The sequence below is a fragment of the Salmo salar genome, chromosome 01, assembly GCF_965601325.2.
Source record: "Salmo salar chromosome 01, fSalSal1, whole genome shotgun sequence".
NCBI lineage: Eukaryota > Metazoa > Chordata > Actinopteri > Salmoniformes > Salmonidae > Salmo > Salmo salar.
Genome location: NC_138291.1, coordinates 70,560,629 through 70,580,078, shown reverse-complemented (window position 1 = coordinate 70,580,078; position 19,450 = coordinate 70,560,629). Strand labels below are relative to the sequence as shown.

Here is a 19,450-nt window from a genome sequence, read left to right as displayed (position 1 = left end):
TTTGCTACATGAGGCTTATTTGATTGAATAGAAGTTTCTTAGTGGTTAGCTTCTTACAAATTCACTGATATAAGTGGACGCACGTGTCGTTTCGTCAAATTTATATACAACATTAAATATCGGAGTTGTGCCTGTTGTCACAGAGATAGAGGACTCATCATGTAAACTCAGCAAAAAAAGAAACGTCCCTTTTTCAGGACCCTGTCTTTCAAAGATAATTCGTAAAAATCCAAATAACTTCACAGATCTTCATTGTAAAGGGTTTAAACACTGTTTCCCATGCGTGTTCAATGAACCATAAACGATTCATGAACGGTCGTTAAGACACTAACAGCTTACAGACGGTAGGCAATTAAGGTCACAGTTATGAAAACTTAGGACACTAAAGAGGCCTTTCTACTGACTCTGAAAAACACCAAAATAAAGATGCCCAGGGTCCCTGCTCATCTGCATGAACGTGCCTTAGGCATGCTGCAAGGAGGCATGAGGACTGCAGATGTGGCCAGGGCAATATATTGCAATGTCCGTACTGTGAGACACCTAAGACAGCACTACAGGGAGACAGGACGGACAGCTGATCGTCCTCGCACATGGCAGACCACGTGTAACAACACCTGCACAGATCGGTACATCAAGAACATCACACCTGCGGGACAGGTACAGGATGGCAACAACAACTGCCCGAGTTACACCAGGAACGCACAATCCCTCCATCAGTGCTCAGACTGTCCGCAATAGGCTGAGAGAGGCCGGACTGAGGGCTTGTAGGTCTGTTGTAAGGTAGGTCCTCACCAGACATCACCGGCAACAACGTCGCCTATGGACCAGACAGGACTGGCAAAAAGTGCTCTTCTCTGACGAGTCGCAGTTTTGTCTCACCAGGGGTGATGGTCAGATTCGCGTTTATCGTCATTGCAGGCAATCTCAACGCTGTGCGTTACAGGGAAGACATCCTCATCCCTCATGTTGTACCCTTCCTGCAGGCTCATCCTGACATGCTCATCCTGACATGACCCTACAGCCATACTGCTCGTTCTGTGCGTGATTTCCTGCAAGACAGGAATGTCAGTGGTCTGCCATGGCCATCGAAGAGCCCAGATCTCAATCCCATTGAGCACGTCTGGGACCTGTTGGATCGTAAGGTGAGGGCTAGGGCCATTCCCCCCAGAAATGTCCAGGAACTTGCAGGTGCCTTGGTGGAAGAGTGGGGTAACATCTCACAGCAAGAGCTGGAAAATCTGGTGCAGTCCATGAGGAGGAGATGCACTGCAGTACTTAATGCAGCTGGTGGCCACACCAGATACTGACTGTTACCTTTGGTTTTGACCCCACCTTTGTTCAAGGACACATTATTCCATTTCTGTTAGTCACATGTCTGTGTAATTTGTTCAATTTATGTCTCAGTTGTTGAATCTTGTTATGTTCATACAAATATTTACACATGTTAAGTTTACTGAAAATAAATGCAGTTGACAGTGAGAGGATGTTTCTTTTTTTGCTGAGTTTATATAACCCATTTTAGCATGGATATTACAATTGAGGGCTTCCACCATTTTAAAGTAGTCAACTGGGTGGGAATTCCTATGAGTTGGGTGCAATCAGCCAATGCAGAAGAAAATTGAGATAGCCTCAATGGCGCTGCTCATGCTGTCACAGACGCTATAATGCACAGATACAAAGATGAGTCCTCTATTTATCTCAATGGCCTGTTGTTCACATGCGTATTTGCCCTCTCATTGCCTAGAATGGTCCCACCTGATTTTGCCTACTCCTGCCTGCCTTCCATTTTTGAGGACGTGTCTTTCCATTGTTAGAGCGGTCACTTGACTATCTTGTCAATATAATAGGCCATTTCTGGAGGTAGCCAGTGCAGACGGAGGATATGATAGGGCTCCTAAAACATCAAGCCCAAAGTTAGGTAATGCCACCTTTTAGTCCCAAAGGAAATTATAACCGACTCTGTAACCTCCCTCTGAAATCATGTCACTTGTATTCTAGTATGGTACAAAAGATAGACATCAATAATGATTTCTTTATATAGCCGTTCCAGGTCATTGGGAGTTAACAGTTAATTACAATAATGAGGTAAGAGAGCAGTCTTTAGAGAGAAATTTACCCGCCCACAGACGGATTACACAAATCCACTCGCTTGTTGACTCTTTTGGAGATGTCAGGGCTAGTTATTTGACTTTGTGTTTGAGACTTTCTTTTAGAGTCAAAGGTTCTCAAAAAAATAAACCAATCATTCAGAGGAAATAGAAACGTTACTGTAACAAAGTTTACTAAACTTTACAAGAAGCTGCCAGGAAATACCTTCAGAATAAAAAGCTGCCAGGAAAAACATTCACAAGGACAAACATCTTTAGGACGTAAGCAAATGTTGTTCAGATTTCAAAATGTTATAAAGACCATGTTGTTTCATATGTATGAAAACGATGAGGTTCTCAAACAACGAGGTTATATCCACACACACACACTACATGATCCAAGCCACAAACAATGCTCTAATCATGTGACTCAGTAAAACGGAGATAGAGATAAACAGAGAGAGAGAGAGACATTAAGAGAGAGAGAGAGAGAGAGAGAGAGAGAGAGAGAGAGAGAGAGAGAGAGAGAGAGAGAGAGAGAGAGAGAGAGAGCAGCATCCTGCTGTGACCTTAAACAGAAAAGGACACAAGCTGTTCACACAGGAGGAATAAGGCGCAAATTAAACAGGGATCTGCCAAGGTGAGAGATAATTATTGGCTATGTCAGACAACATCTGTTATTGCAGCATTCCAGAAGTCAGCTTCTCTGAGGACAAGCTGAAACCTCCTCCAGAGTTCATGACTGACAAAGGCCTCTGGCTGTTCCCACTGGAGTTCACCCTCCTCCATTTCCATCATAATATAGAGCATCTGGCATGATAGTGGAAGAGAGGAGAGATTAAGAGATGGAACTCCACACATTTGTATTTGTGTGTGAGGGTGTATCAGACAGGTGTGTAGGGGTTCGTATAGGGCACGTGTCAAACTCATTCCACAGAGGGCTGAGTGTCTGCAGGTTTTCGCTCCACCCTTGTACTTGATTGATGAATTAAGGTCACTCATTAGTAAGGAACTCCCCTCACCTGGTTGTCTAGGTCTTAATTGAAAGGAGAAAAAAAAAATGGAGACTCTCGGCCCTCCTTGGAATGAGTTTGACACCCCTGTCATAGGGGTTGGTATAGGGAGGACGGGCTCATAGTAATGGCTGGAACAGCATCTATAGAATGGTATCAAGCACATTAAATGCATGGTTTCCATGTGTTTGATACCATTCCATTCCAGACATTATTATTAGCTGTCCTCCCTTCACTGGCCTCCTGTGGTGTGGTGTGGTGTGTGAGTGTGTACATGCATGCATGCATCGTGTGTGTTAGCATAAGTAGTCTTATGCTCTTGTACATATTTGGAAGGAGAATATGTTGTTTACTTGTGAAATGGCTAAAGTTATTGAGCTACGGTTTTCAACATTTTCATGTTAGCAGTTTACCCATAAAGACTCACCCTGTAAACTTTTGGGATTTGTTGCTTACAGTCAGGGTGAACTCCCAGCCCTGAAGCATGGTAAAATGAGATAGGAAGCATGCATTTCATTGCCAAATAACTGCAAAAACTTGTTTCGTGGCAGCCTGTGCCTCAAGGTCAGGCAGAGTTCGTTGAAAAGTAAAAACAATCCAAGCTAAATCAACTATCTGAGGGTTACTGTTTTTGTTTCCTAAAGTTTTGCACATGGAGGACAAAATAAGAGCTGTGAACCCTCTTTGACAAAGCAGAAGCAGAGTGGGAGGATGAATTGCAAGAGCCCTCATGAACTCTCATATCCATCAGAGCAAATAAACACCTTGTGTCTCAGACGGGGTTGTTTATGCTATGAAATCCTGTGTGGGGTTGATATACACTGTACTACCGTGTGCCACATACCAGCAGAGGTTCAAAAGTTCATCTAAACCATGAACTCTGTCAGGGCACAGCAGGCAGTTCCACCCATGAGTCAAATAAAAGAGAGACAGAGAGGCTCGAAGCAGCATAAAACAACCTGGAAAGTGCTGCACGCCACATTCAAGGGCAATGACAGGTGAGCGGTGTCACAACTCCTGCCCCCCTTCCTTCCTCCCTCCTGTCCTGTCTATCCCCCCCTCATTGGTTCACTTTATGACCCTCTGACGCCCCTCACGCCCCCTTTAGGAGCACAAATACAGTCACTGTGAATGAAACTCAAGCGTGGCTGTTTGATCAGTCCATTCAGTTGTGTGGCGTGTGTGTGCTTTAGGAGAAGAGGGTCTAGGACTACGCTATGGTGAGGGACACACATTCTTTCCTAGGTTGTGTTCATATGTGCGTCTGTGTGGTGTGTGTCTGTCTAGGATGGGCCAGGGAATCAAAACAGAGGGGTTATGACCCATATGTATTTGTTTAAAGATGAGATTTGTGTCACCTCCGGGCCCAAAACGCAGCCTAGCAGTGCAAACCAGCGGCAGGCATAACTGGTTCTGGAATGAAAACAAACCCTTTGCTGTTGTTACAGCTAATTTGCTAATGTTTATACCGGCTTATCAAAGAATACAGAGTGTTTAACTCGATCAGTGTACCCTACAGGTTTTCACATAACATGTTGTTCATTGCTGACCTCCTCCTATAACGTTTTAATAGGCCTTTTCATTTGCTTAAAATTGTTATTGTTTTTAAGAGGGTTTATGGTTTATTGCCTTTTACATAAGCTTTAGAGAGAGAGGAGGGGCCTCATAAGTGAAGTTCACTATTCTTAGTTCAGGCAGGGGTTACATAAGCTTTGATCAACTTTTTACCAGAAGTTTTAGTCTACCAATTGTTTTCGTATATTTTGAAAGAAAACCCAGACTGCTTGCCTTTGAAAGCATTTAGCAGATACCACTGATGGTCTAAGTGCAATGACCTGAAACTGCCCCTGCATGTTCGCTGTTAGGATAAATATCCCTCTATTAGGAACAAGTGCCTTGAAAGCTGCATTGCTTTCTGGGGAGATCTCTACTCAGAGCTTTTAAGAAAAGGTGGTGTACTTTTCTGGCAGGTAGACTCTTTAAAAAGCCTGCCTCATCCATCAGGTACACAGTATGACGGACAGTTATATTTAGCCGTTGTGGTATGTGAATCTGTGTGTATGAAGAGTGCTTCCAAAAACTCCTCTCTGTGAAAAGGTTCATTTGCTTTTCCTGGCAGGCGTAGGCAGCCTGATATAACAGCAAGAGGGGTATTTTAAACAGTCTGCTTCCCTCAGACAGCTGCCATGGTGGGAATTGAACTGCAGCACGCAGCAGCAGAGCTGCAAAGGGAGGGAGGATGACCAGGTCACACAGCGGGCACGGGGATACGCCTGGGACACTGCAGCGACGCTTCATTCACATACTGTAAATACAGACAGACAGTCTCTGGCACACATACACGCGTTAATGCACAGGGGAAAACCATGGACAGCCATGCACACATAAGCTTTGTAGGGTTTGTTGTGGGCTGATATAATAGATATAACGCACCTTAAATATTTAAATGATTTAAAGGTCACTACGTGCAGTTTCTTTTTTTATTCATACATTGACATGCCAAAAAGCTGGAGACTAAAAGCATTCACTCCAGTGGTTTGGTACATCCACTGCACTGTTTTCCAGCTTCTTCTGTTTCTCATTGCACCTAAATCCAGGTTATTACGCATCACCACAATCCTTTAGAGGGAACCCCCATCTCCTCCAGATTCTGGCCACACATTCATCATCTGATTTCACTTGTTCCAAGGCCGAGCAGCAAGTCATCCATCATTGCCATGTGCTTGTTTCATTATCACCAATCTCTCTTTTTCACTGTCAGAAAACATCTAGCATCCTGTAAAGCTGAGAGAGAAAGAGAAACCAGCAGCTCAGTGAATAGTGAGCTACCTTCCATCTTCATCTGTCAGAAAGGAGTAGTACTACGTTCCAGACCCTTTTGAGGCTCTTGCCAAAAATCAGGAGAATGCACACTGTTGAACAGGTCATGTTACAGCAGGTATTGCACTTGGCTTTGGCCTTGTCAGTACAGATCTCATGTAGGTGTGAATCGACAGTCTGTCATACAGGTGTTTCTTATCTTTACTGAATCTGATAGATTAATTATACCTTTAATGAGAAATGTTATCAGAAATGTCACGATATGCACAATATGTTTGCAAGCAGGGTGGTGTGAGCTGAAACTGGTGAAGTTGATTAATCACAAAAACAGAACCAAGTCCAATAAGTTTCTCAGGTTCAAAATGAGAGGCAGGGGATGCATAACAGAGAATAATCTCGGCAATACATTCCCAACACATAACAAAACTGAAAATATGGTATTTAAGAATATGAAAGAAGCATTTTCTCACAGGTCAGACTTGGCTTACTCTCATCATTGCTCTCTCCATCTGTGGAAAGTTCCCCAACCCCCTTCCCTTCTTTCCAACCCCCACCTGCACATGTCCGTCCTTCCTTTCCTCCCCCTCTCTCAAGAGCGGAAAGGCCTCGGTCTCTGAGAGACTCACCGGCAGGATGCTCTATACACAGTGTAATTACAACCAGAAGCAGCGGCGAGTGTGAAAGCAGCAGATAACATCAGGTCACCCAGCGTGCAGGAGTTCACACAGAGCCCAGCGGAGGGAGAACAGTGGAGTGGCAGCAGCTGAGTTATGGCTCCGTATTTTAACTGCTCCAGCCTGGTCCAGCCCTATGCTACATCCCCATTCACTGCCCACACCCACTGTGATGCAGCAGCAGGGAGCAGCATGGTGTAGGGTTAGAAACGTTAGTCACAGATTGCAATGTCATACATAGACAAAGAAAATGTTCAAGGATTTGGGGATAGAGAGTTATGTTCATTGTAAGAAAAGAACACAGCCAGACGCGCACATACTCAAGCACACGCACATCCAGACTGTCTAGTATAGCAGGTCTGTATCTATATGCAGAACTCTGACAAATTCAAAATAACTTCAACTTGTCCTCTCTGATAATGCTCAACCCCAATTGTCGTCTGTCCCCCTAGGTGGTTGGAGGTTGAAAAAGGTTGGGAGAAATGACGGCTGTGGAGAGCAGTGACCCTGCACTGTTCCCTGTCAGACTGCTGGATTTATGGCCCATCACTGTGAAGGGGAACTGTTTGTTTAGACACCACAAATCCTTAAAATGTCCACTTCTGACACTTACTCACTGATGTCACAACAGTTATGAGTCAGAACTGCTATACCCGTGTACCCGGGAATCTACTTTAATTATGTATTTGCCCTTTAGCCTGTTGCCTGAGAAAAGCTAGCAAGGAACCAGCAAAAAGTACCATACTAGATTATACTGGGTGCTAGATAGTTCAGTTGACCATAAAGCAAACAAAAAATCTGTGTGCTACTAATAGCGTTTTACTTGAATAATTATCTGAATAAGACTATTAATCTATTACCATTAATCAAACTTTTAACACTGTGATAAAATCTTAAGTAAACACATAAATCTGGACTGAGAGCACATTTACTGCTAGCAATCCACCCAATAGGCTACCACAAGTACAAATACACACACACTCCCTGGCACACTCTCACTCATGCACACTGCCCCAATCACGCACTCTCCCCTCTAGAGATGTGACAGAGTTGTTCCTCGAAAGTTCAGCAGTGGGTCAGTGTGGACATTACTCTCCTGGCCTCCCCCACACACTCACATGCTCAGTGCTCACACACCCACTCAAACATAACCACACTCTCATTCCCCTCCTCACGCCTCATCAACTTGACTGGAGGTAACTATAAATATCAAGATATCAGTGCCGTTGGAAAATGTTTTTTTGGGAGTGTTAAGTGAGGAATTGGGGGGTGGGGTTAGCTGGCCAGATCATGAACTTTTGATTTGAGTGCGTATTGGAGGATGTGTGAACAATATTCTGTGTTTCCCCGGTCTCGAGTGGCAGTTTTAATAAGCAAATGAGGTCACCTTGAGGCTTCAGACTTTCCTTTTTGTTATTTAGTTTATACAACCATTCAACTGAATCATCTGACATGCCTTTCAATTGGCTTCTAATTAGACAGAGAATGGAAGTAACCTCACCCAGCCCCATGTTACACACCTTATCTACCTCAGGTGCATTGCCTTCAATCACCCATCTACAAAATATTCTGCAGCAAGAGCTTGTGACACAAATCTACTGCATGCTGAAATATCATCTGGCAAGCTTGCTGTTCAGAGTGAAGAATAGCAATTCCAGGACCTCAAATCAATGGTGGGTGAAAACCTACAGCTCAAACATACAATAATGACGGTAGCAGACCACATTTTATTTAAACTAGGCAAGTCAGTTAAGACCAAATTCTTACTAACAATGACAGCCTACCGGGGAACAGTGAGTCAACTGCCTTGTTCAGGGGCAGAACGACAGATTTTTACCTCGTCAGCTTGGGGGTTCGATCCAATCGCTCTAACCACTAGGCTACCTGCCGATAATTACTTTAAGTAGCATAAGCACTCCAGCTCAAATTAGAACGTAGAGTTATAAAATTGAAGTGCATCCAAGCTATGTTTTGAGCTTGATTTTAAGCTAACCCACATACTGTATAATTATACACATTAATTCAAGACATTTTCATTTCAATTCAACACCTAATTTCCACAAACTTTTGTTGGAGATTTTTTATTTACTTCAACAGGGGATTTCTGTGCTGGCAAGCATAGTGTCAGAGGAATATAAATCAAAACAATGATTATGGTTTCAACTCTTCAACTCACTCCAACTGTTTGCTGAACCGGTGGTACTGGCCAACTGCCATAATTATAAGTGATGGGGGAAAAAAACATTATGCAGTTACTTAGTCTTTGATGAGAGCTTCTGGACGATATGGTTGATCTGGGCCTCTCCTGTCTGCGTCAATGGTGACACAATCGCCTCACTAGTGGAAAAGGCCAAACGTGACCTGAGTTCAGGCAGTGACCACTATAATTACTTATAATAAACAGTATTAAGATATAAAACATTAAAATGTCGATGAACATTACAATGCACCCTGTTCTGGTGGGGGGAGAGACACCAGACTATTACCAAACATGACACGTGCAGTAATTCCATGTTCCACTGTCATTCTCATATTATACATCACAATATAATTATGCAAGCTACCATTCACAATTGGTGTTACTTGCCATCATATTAACTATTTACAACTCTGGAATCAACACAATGTAAACCAATTACCTTGAATACTTTACAAATCGTCACTGTCCAAGAGAGATACTTATACATAATCTGTATTCACATTGTAACTAGCGTATGATCTGACCAGCAGAACACACAGAAATTATATTTATATGGAAACTGAAACAAACCATTTAAACTTCAGGGGCCTGATTTATAAACGTTGCGTACACACAAAATATGCATGCCCGTTTTCACACAAAAGTTGGTATTTATAAAAACTGAACTTAACATGAAAAAGTGCTATCCTCCCGCAAACTTTAGACCATGCATACAGTTTCTAGTGGTTGAAGTTCTGCATTGCAAGAAAGCAAAAGTAGCCTAGTAGTAGCCTTGTGAAAATATGACACCTATTCATAACAAAAAACAGGTAGGCCTAGCTAAATAAGATGCTATCATTTTCCATTTGTGATAAAAGAAAAATCAATGCATCGTCACATAAAATAATTTGAAATAAGGCATATATATTTTCTGTTATTTATTTAATTTCCACAATCATTTCACCTTTGACTGATGGTTTAGAAATAACTTGTCGGCCTATAGGCTAAGATGGGACGAATGGTAGTATATTACTCATTTAAAATTGTACCCACTTCACACTAGTAAATAGCTTATCTATTTCAAGCAGCCTATTTTGCTATATGCGATCTGAGGCACAGTTTAACAGTAGAACAGACGGTTCACAGGCTACGTCCGAGTACTGTAATGTGAAATGTCTAGTGTAGATATTTCATTTAGAAACATAATACATATCAACCATTGCATAATAAATTCCTCACATTTTCTGGCCATTATGAGTTTATATTCTTGTAGTAGCCATACAACAAATTACCACACGCATCTCTCATTTAACTGGGATTATTAGTTAGGCTATTATAATTTTGCTCTATGTATCCGACAGGGTGCGCGGTTTATAACATACAGTAGAATTTGACAGGTGAACAGACAGTTAATATTTTGCATTGAAGTGTGTAGGCTACCACAAAGGTCACTGTTTACATTTTTTAGAGTAGACAATGTATCAGAATTCGCGGGCAGTGCAGCATATTTAGTGTCAGGAAAAAGTTTATGCAATACATTGCATTTAAACGATCTGTTTACAGGTCCACAAAAACGTGCAATTGTTTTTGTCTTTCAGAAAATGTCACATAACCCAAATTTACTCCACCTGAAAAAGACCCATCATTAACCTTTTAACACCCGTATTTTCTGTATAGTTTGAAAGTATTGGAATTAGGCCAAGACAGTATCTAAAGGTAATAGCAATACAAAGAAAACATTTTGCCAATCCCTCCAAAGACATGTGATCAAGGTCGCCATTGCTATTTCCTTTAGATACCGTCTTGGCCTAATTCCAATACTTCCAAACTATACAGAAAATAAGGGCGTTATTGTCACCACAAAAGGTGAATGATGGGCGTTTTTCAGGTGGAGTAAATGCTCGTTCACAGTTTTATGACAGGTCTGATTTACAATGGGAAACCTGCATACGAATGGCGTATGCCAAGTTAATAAATCTCAATGTTTTTGTGCGTGCACAGTTCAGAAATGGCGCACGCGGCTATTTAGTGTTAAATGTACGCAAAAAATATAAATTAGGCCCCGATGACTACTTGGCAAAGAAGAAACTGAAAACTTTGGCAGTAATTGTTGTTCTCTTCCATTTGATAGCACATGATTACTTGATAAATTCACTGCAGCTAAACAGCGATTTTCACTGTAAAGTACAAAAAGTATCACACACATACAAAGAGAGAAACAAAATAACACGAAAACATTGTAAACATGTGTGCTGGTCCCTGTAAAAATGGACCACCATCCATCACAGCATGACCCGTCCTTGCTTCACCATGGAAACGGAGCACATCGGGTCCCTTGTGAGAAAGCACTTGTGTGTGGGGACAGGCTTCGAGAGTCTCTCCTGTCGGATTGCCTCTGACTGTTCTCTTGTTCAAAGAGTGAGTCACTGATTGTGGTTTGTTTTCGATTGGTCCTCTTCAAACAAGTGTGTCTGTATAACGGAACACAAACCAACCCCCCAAGATACAGAATGTTAAGCAGGTATTACATTTAAGATCATTGCAAACTTGCATTTGGGTAGGGGGAGTAACTAGTCTCACCTGACCATCCTTCTCAATCCTGTCTCAACTATTGGAAGTCTGGAGAACATCAATACTGGATTTTCATTTGAATGGGAGCGCTAGCATTCAGAGCTTGAATTTTCCCTCAGGAGAGGCATTTCCTTGTTTTTCCATTCATTTAAAAAAAAATGTATATTTTCCTACAGTGTAGGACATAGTTTTGCATCATAGGCTTGCTAGGTTGTTTTAAAAATCAGTATCACAAACTCCGTTTGGGGCACCACCGACGCAAAACGTGATTGGCTTCACTAGTTATACTCCACCCCTTTATATTTTCTTCCTGAGGAGAACTTCGCCAGGCTTTCGAACTACAGTACAAGTAAAAGTTTGGATACACCTACTCATTCAAGGGTTTTTATTTTTACTATTTTCTACATTGTAGAATAAATGTGAAGACATCAAAACTATGAAACGTATGGAATCATGTAGTTACCAAAAAAGTAGTGTGCAAAGCTGTCAAAGCAAAGGGTGGCTCCCTGAAAGAATCTAAAATATATTTAGATGTTTAACAATTTTTTGGAGTTACTACATGATTCCATGGTGTTCTGCCATAGTTTTGATGTCTTCACTATTAGTCTACAATGTAGAAAATAGTCAAATAAAGAAAAACGATTGAATGAGTAGGTGTCCAAACTTTTGACTAGTACTGTACGTGAGAAGCTAGGGGGTAACTAACCCAACATAATTAACAGAGTTATGATCCTACCTCGGTCTCTACAATGCGGTGGTAAGCAGAGCTGCTGAGCTCATCCAGTGTCTCTGTCACAGGTTTGTTAAGTGTCTCAGGGAGAAGGAGACCCAGGCAGCCAGCAGAGATCCCACTGAGACAGAACACCATGAAGGGCATAGAGGTGTGTAAGTCTCTCTGAAACGCATAGCAAACAAAACACAGCTTAAGCTTGAGGGGTTCAAATGAATACCATACATTCTGACAGAAGGCAAAACAAAACTTCTGTTTACCACAATTTGAACACTTAGAAAGCCCAAAGTGGTCCTCGTACTTGATTACAATTGTGAAAACAAAAAGACTGATGATTTTTTGTCTCTCGTCATATTAAATGATATTCTGCTGACGTACCATAGAGGGCACGAAAGGGGCCAGGATCCCTCCGACTCTGCAAGACATTGAGCAGACCCCAAGACCAGCGTTCCTGACATCAAGACAAAGCACGTAACATTATTCAAACACCTCTCCAACATACCGTTCAAAACCATATTGCATTGTGAGAATTGACTCTCATCACACAAGCAAAAATGGGAGAATGGCACCCTCTACTGTACTTTATAGAAGTAATTTAGTGGGACCTGTTTGCACTGCACTCACCTTATAGTAGTGGGGTACAGTTCAGTAGTGTAGACATACACTATGTTGAAAGCCGCACTGACCAACAGCTTTCCTAACAAAGCTAAAGAAGTAGCATTGAACAATGCCCCTAAATAATAAACAACAAATAGATTAAAAAAGCAAAATAATGAATCAAATTTATGTAAATATACTGTAGATGGAATGCCCTTACCAGCATTTACTGGGACCAACATGGTGCATAGACATGACAAGCCAGCTAAACCCAGAAAGCTGGCCATGGTTTTCCTTCTCCCAGCCCTAAAAAACAGGCACAAATTCCAACTGTTTAGCACAGCTGAGGAGAATAGATGGTCTTGTGAAACTAACTATTACAGTTCAACTTCTGAATTTTTAAGCATAAATCATTTATTTATTCAGTGCATCACTGACACTTTAATCATGACAGGTGGTGAGAATCTTACCACTGCTTGTTAATGAAAAAGATACAGAGAGGGTAGGCCGGGAGCTCCACTAGTCCATACATGGCAACACTGAAGTAGCGGTTCCCACTGTCCTCACTGGCGTTCATGGTCAGCCCATAGTACACCAGGCTGCAGGAATACCTAGAGCACATCCACAGACAGTGTCAAGCTAAGGTCAGTTATGTGTGTCTTCAATGTGAAAGGTCTTTAAAACAACGTATACTGAACGTAAACATCGTTGGGAGCTGTTGATACCGTCTGTGTACTATTAATGACATTGCAAAAAGCGAGTCCCCCTGGTTTCCCAGTGGTTCAGCTCATGGTGTGCTAACTCACCAGACATACATGAGCACCACGGTTCTCCTGCGGAGCACTGTGTGGGTGAACAGGTCGAGGAAGCCAGGGCCATTGTTGCCCTGGTTACCAGTCCTGACAGAGCCAGGACACATACGGAGCTTTACTTTGGCTGCAGCATTGCTGTTCCCATTCCGCACAGCTATGTACTGCAAAACCTCCTCCGCCTTCTCCGTGTAACCACGGGAATACAGCCAGCGTGGAGACTCCGGGAGAGTCCTGCCTCAGTCAGAAAAACAAGAAAGACAGAAAAAAAACACAGGAGACAGAAAGGTCAACTTGCTATTTGTTTCATCAGCAAACTGCAGTCTCACATATGTGGTAAAATGTATTGGGAAAGGTGTCAGTCAAGGTTCTAATGCAATTGCTTTCTTGGAATAATCATCCTTAAAAAAAAAGTGACTTACACACAAAGTAGAAAAAACAGGACACCAGGAGAATTAGCTGCTGTTGCCAGGGTACGCCATGGTCTGATATAATAGCCAAGGGCACCAAACAGGGCAATGCCCACAGCAAAGGTCATATTAGTCAATGTCCCTGAAAAACAAACACCAGAGACAACATTTAAATCATTTGGAAAAAACACTTTCCAATGGTGTCAGACCACTTATGTCGACGGACTGACTACAATTGACCCTTTGTCCAATCCTAGTCCCACCTTCCTTAGTTACTGTAGCTGTGTCTGGTAAACATTTGTCATTGTCAGGTTGATTATTTGTACCTGTCATGGCCCAGTAGGCCTTGCCCACATACTCCTGGGTGAGCACAAAACAGACGAGGGACATACCCCCATTCATCAGACCCACCAGCAGGCGCGACAACGCAAACACCTCATAGCTGGGAGCAAAGGCTGTGGCATAGCCAAACACCACCTCAAAGAACAGAGCTGAGAGAGAGAGAAACAGAGCAAAAAAGTTGGTTTGTCAAAGAGAAAGTTACTAAAAGAGCATGTTATCAATGACGTAGCAGTCCACAAGCAAAATGTTTTTTTTTGTAATTATGAATGATGAGGCCTAACCATAACTCTCAGATGTTTACCAGTGACACTATTTGTTAGGCTGAAAAGTAGCCTGCAAGGAAGCAGGTCAGAACAACATGTCCTAATGGATGCTATATCATATCAGCCAGTCAAATATTTTATAGGATATGGATTAAGATCATAATATGAAAAGTTGTGAACCTCATTTGTCACCTGTTAGGAAGACTGGTTTCCTTCCAATCTTGTCAGAGAGGGGTCCAAAAAACACATTTCCAACCAAGACCCCAGCGAAGAACAAAGAGCCTGCCAAGCTGACCTTGTAAGCTTGTTGCTTTAGAAGGAACCACTAAGAGAAAAGGAAGGAAAGACAGGAATACGGCATTCATATATTATCATTTTGTAGATTATTTTTAAATGGGTTAAATTCCATACACAGGTGTGAATGACACTACATTCTCAAGCACGGCACATTTTTTGCTCCTATTGAATCATGAACGGTGACCTCTCACCTCCGTCACAATGGAGTTGACATCCTCTGTAAATGTAACGTGTTTGATGAGCTCCTCATAGTTGGAGTGGTCACCTTGTTCAATGTGGTATTCTGGTATAGCGCCAATGAGCACAATGAGCATGGACTGGCATGCCATATACACCTGGAAAACAAAACGAAGCTGAGTGCCAAGCAAGTAATACCCTACTCAATAAAGTGGATGCAGTCTATCAAAGTGCCATCCATTTTGTCAGCAAAGCCCCATATACTACCTATCACTGCGACCTGTACGCTCTCGTTGGCTGGCCCTCGCTTCATACTCGTTGCCAAACCCACTGGCTCCAGGTCATCTACAAGACCCTGCTAGGTAAAGTTCCCCCTTATCTCAGCTCACTGGTCACCATAGCAGCACCCACCTGTAGCACGCGCTCCAGCAGGTATATCTCTCTGGTCACCCCCAAAGCCAAATCCTCCTCCGGCCGCCTCTCCTTCCAGTTATCTGCTGCCAATGACTGGAACGAACTACAAAAATCTCTAAAACTGGAAACACATCTCCCTCACTAGCTTTAAGCACCAGCTGTCAGAGCAGCTCACAGAATACTGCACCTGTACCTGTCACCCATCTATAATTTAGCCCAAACAATACCTCTTCCCCTACTGTATTTATTTAGCTCCTTTGCACCCCATTATTTCTATTCCTACTTTGCACTTTCTTCCACTGCAAATCTACCATTCCAGTGTTTTACTTGCTTTATTGTATTTACTTTGCCACCATAGCCTTTTTTGCCTTAGCTCCCTTATCTCACCTCATTTGCTCACATTGTATATAGACTTATTTTTCTACTATATTATTGACTATGTTTGTTTTACTCCATGTGTAACTCTGTGTTGTATGTGTCAAACTTCTTTGCTTTATCTTGGCCAGGTCGCAATTGTAAATGAGAACTTGTTCTCAACTTGCCTACCTGGTTAAATAAAGGTGAAATAAAATAAATAAATGCCTAGCTACTCAAGAGATCTATCCATCACTGGTATTTAATTAGCTAGCTCCTTTCACACATTCTGCAATTGAACAGCCTGACCTACTCAAATCCTCTGAAATTTCGGAGATTGGCATGGTAGAGCTGGGGAGCTCTGAGGTACCGGAACACATAAAAAAATAACCCACCTTTATAATAAAGCAATGAATGCATATCAACACATTTGCCGAGTGACATAGGGCAGAAGAGTAGAGCCACTTACAGATGTTACACACATGGGGACATTATTTTTGGGGCCAAAGGTGACGGAATGTTTGGGGACTTTTATAGACGCATTTCATGCAATTCTTCGTCATTTTACATGACTGAGACTGACAGTCTTTTTTTAATGCCGCGTTCAAAACTGGGAACACGGAGCTGGAAAATCTCAGAATTCAGTATGTTTAAGTCAACTGAGAAATAGGGAAAAAAACAAGCTCTGACTGGGAAAATTTGTTTGGGACGTTTATCTAACTCGGAATTCCAAGTGGGGAATACCTGAAGATGGATCACTGACGTCATGATTTGACCTCGTTTCCTCCCCCCAAGATACCAGTTGTCTTGAAAGCACCATAATACCTCACAAACGATCGAAATGACTAGCTACTTTGACACCGAGACTGAGATCAGTGAAAACGACCTTGTCTTGAATCCATCAATAGCCTAGGCCTAGATTTATGGAGACAATGAGGAAATTATATTTCAAAAAATGCTTTCCAGTTTCACCCAATGATATACAGCTCACTCGCTGGTGATGGCATATTAGTTTATTAGAATTTTTACATTGTAACTTTTTACAATGATCTTTTATGCCACTAGAGGTAAAGTATTCAGACAAATAGGTTCCTGAACGACACAGCCCAAAACGGAGAGGTGTCAGATCCTGTTCCGGCAGTCATTTAGCAAATGCTCTTATCCAGAGCGACTTACAGGAGCAATTAGGGTTAAGTGCCTTGCTCAAGGGCAGACATTTTCCACCTAGCCGGCTCAGAGATTCGAACCAGCAACCTTTCGGTTATTGGCCCAACGGTTTTAACCGCCAAGTTACCGGTTGTGAAGGAAGTTGTCAAGGTTAGTGAATTTGTGTTTATACAAGTCATTCCGCCCTCACCTACCGTCCACCAATCATGTCAATGCAGAGCTATATGAGACCTCATTTTTACAAAATTTGAGAGGCGCATGGCGATGCGGTATGGTGGTCAATTTGTCTTCTGCCTGCCTCCAGACACTTGGCAATTGCGTCACAATTGCGTCACAGTTTCGGATCAAGCATAAATTGGCTCTTAGATATTGGGTTATAGGATAAACCATTTGTCATTTCATTTATAAAAGTTCTATTCTTCAAGAACTAGAGTAAAATTAATTAAAATGGCCATTGAACAGGGGGAAATATTGCAGACTGTGGCTTTAATGGGTATGCAAATGTCGAGAGAGATAGCCAGCTAGGATTCAGCAAGCTAACGTTACTTCAAAGCTTCTGTGATTTCATTATCTAGCCAACTAACGTTAGCTAAGTAGCTTAGCTATGGCTGGATAACAATAACAGCGACAGACTACTAGCTGGCTTGCCCCATACTAAGTTTGACGACATACTATAATGCATTCAGAAAATATAGTAAATGTATTAGATTGCTAGCTAATACAGCTAGCTAACTAGCTGTGGGTGGCATATGTTTTCCGCGGAAAAAAAAGGAAAGTTAATAAAACAAACCTGTAACAACACAAGAACCAACACCATCTGCTTCTGATATGATCCGAATTCTCCGACTAGTTGAAATGCCTCTTCTAAATCCATTCCAAGAGGAAACAATATTCAAGCACATCACACCAATTTGACAGACTGCGCAAACATAATTTCGCAGACGTGGATTACTATCACATGTTATCATATAGGGAAGCGGATTGGTCAAGGAGACGAAACAGACAACGGCGCATGCGCAGCAGTAACTAATTGGGCGAATTCGTTCTGAACGAATCGGGCGGATGGAATGGATATACTGTGATCAATTGGAGGCTAAAGAAATGAGTGTAAAGAACTCCGAGATAGCCTCCAGGCAGTGGCGTCCCATCATTCAAGCAGGTTTTGAGCCCCACATGTTTAGCATGTTATTAAAATAAAACATCATTGAGTTTTAAAAAAGCCGCATTCAAACTTGGTCCCTTTTTTATTCCTTGAGTAAGCCACCTCAAAATGCTGGTGTTTTAGCCTAGTTCAGTGCTTTCAAATCAAATCAAATTTTATTGATCACATACATGTTTAGCAGATGTTATTGCGGGTGTTGCAAAATGCTTGTAATGCTTTTTACGAGTTCTGTGGTGATGGGGCAGCCAGTGGAAAATATGGAGCGTAGGGGTTGGTAATGTTCTCTAGTTGCGCCGAGATTGGCTCAGTGTTCCGTCACTAATGGGGCCACTACATCACCACAAAATCTAAGGGTAGAGCTAAAAAATTCATGCCTCTTCGGTGCTGCCATAGAATTACATTACAAGTGCCCATCGAAGAAGGCTCAAGATCAATGGCCACAGATAAAATTACATCAATTCACGTTATACAGTGGCAAGCAAAAGTATGTGAACCCTTTGGAATTACCTGGATTTCTGCATAAATTGGTCATAGAATTTGATCTGATCTTCATCTAAGTCAAATCAAATCAAATTGTATTGGTCACATACACATGGTCAGCAAATGTTAATGTGAGTGTAGCGAAATGCATATGCTTCTAGTTCCGACAGTGCAGTAATATCTAACAAGTAATCTAACAATTTCACAACAACTACCTTATACGCACAAGTGTAAAGGGATGAATAAGAATATGTACATAAATATATGGATGAGCGATGGCCGTGCGGCATAGGCAAGATGCAGTAGATGGTATAGAGTACAGTATATACATATGAGATGAGTAATGTAGGATATGTTAACATTATATAAACTGGCATTGTTTAAAGTGACTAGTGATACATTTATTACATCCAATTATTATTTATTAAAGTGGCTAGAGATTTGAGTCAGTATGTTGGCAGCAGCCACTCAATGTTAGTGATGGCTGTTTAACAGTCTGATGGCCTTGAGACAGAAGCTGTTTTTCAGTCTCTCGGTCCCCGCTTTGATGCACCTGTACTGACCTCGCCTTCTGGATGACAGCGGGGTGAATAGGCAGTGGCTTGGGTGGTTGTTGTCCTTGATGATCTTTTTGGCCTTCCTGTGACATCGGGTGCTGTAGGTGTCCTGGAGGGCAGGTAGTTTGCCCCCGGTGATGCGTTGTGCAGACCGCACTACCCTCTGGAGAGCCTTACGGTTGTGGGCGGAGCAGTTGCTGTACCAGGCTGCCCGACAGAATGCTCTCGATTGTGCATCTGTAAAGGTTTGAGAATGTTTTTGGTGACAAGCCAAATTTCTTCAGCCTCCTGAGGTTGAAGAGGCGCTGTTGCACCTTCTTCACCACGCTGTCTGTGTGGGTGGACCA

General features: G+C 42.2%; 1 protein-coding gene across 2 annotated transcripts; it reads right to left on the bottom strand.

The window, feature by feature from the left end:
- Positions 1–9,698: 9,698 nt before the first annotated feature.
- On the bottom strand, positions 9,699–17,866 carry slc22a15 (solute carrier family 22 member 15). Of its 2 annotated transcripts, XM_082976409.1 has the most exons (13): positions 17,695–17,820; positions 15,381–15,486; positions 14,984–15,127; positions 14,688–14,820; positions 14,217–14,381; positions 13,903–14,032; positions 13,478–13,714; positions 13,142–13,282; positions 12,892–12,977; positions 12,699–12,807; positions 12,453–12,525; positions 12,081–12,239; positions 9,699–11,244 (listed from the first exon to the last, which is right to left on the bottom strand). In XM_082976409.1, exons 3-13 carry the CDS (start codon positions 15,119–15,121, stop codon positions 11,197–11,199), a joined length of 1,419 nt encoding a protein of 472 aa, XP_082832535.1. In that variant the 5' UTR covers positions 15,122–15,127; positions 15,381–15,486; positions 17,695–17,820; the 3' UTR covers positions 9,699–11,196. The 2 variants fall into 2 exon arrangements, with proteins under 2 accessions (XP_082832535.1, XP_014060833.1); XM_014205358.3 differs by lacking the exon at positions 15,381–15,486 and having other exon boundaries at positions 17,695–17,866.
- Positions 17,867–19,450: the final 1,584 nt, after the last annotated feature.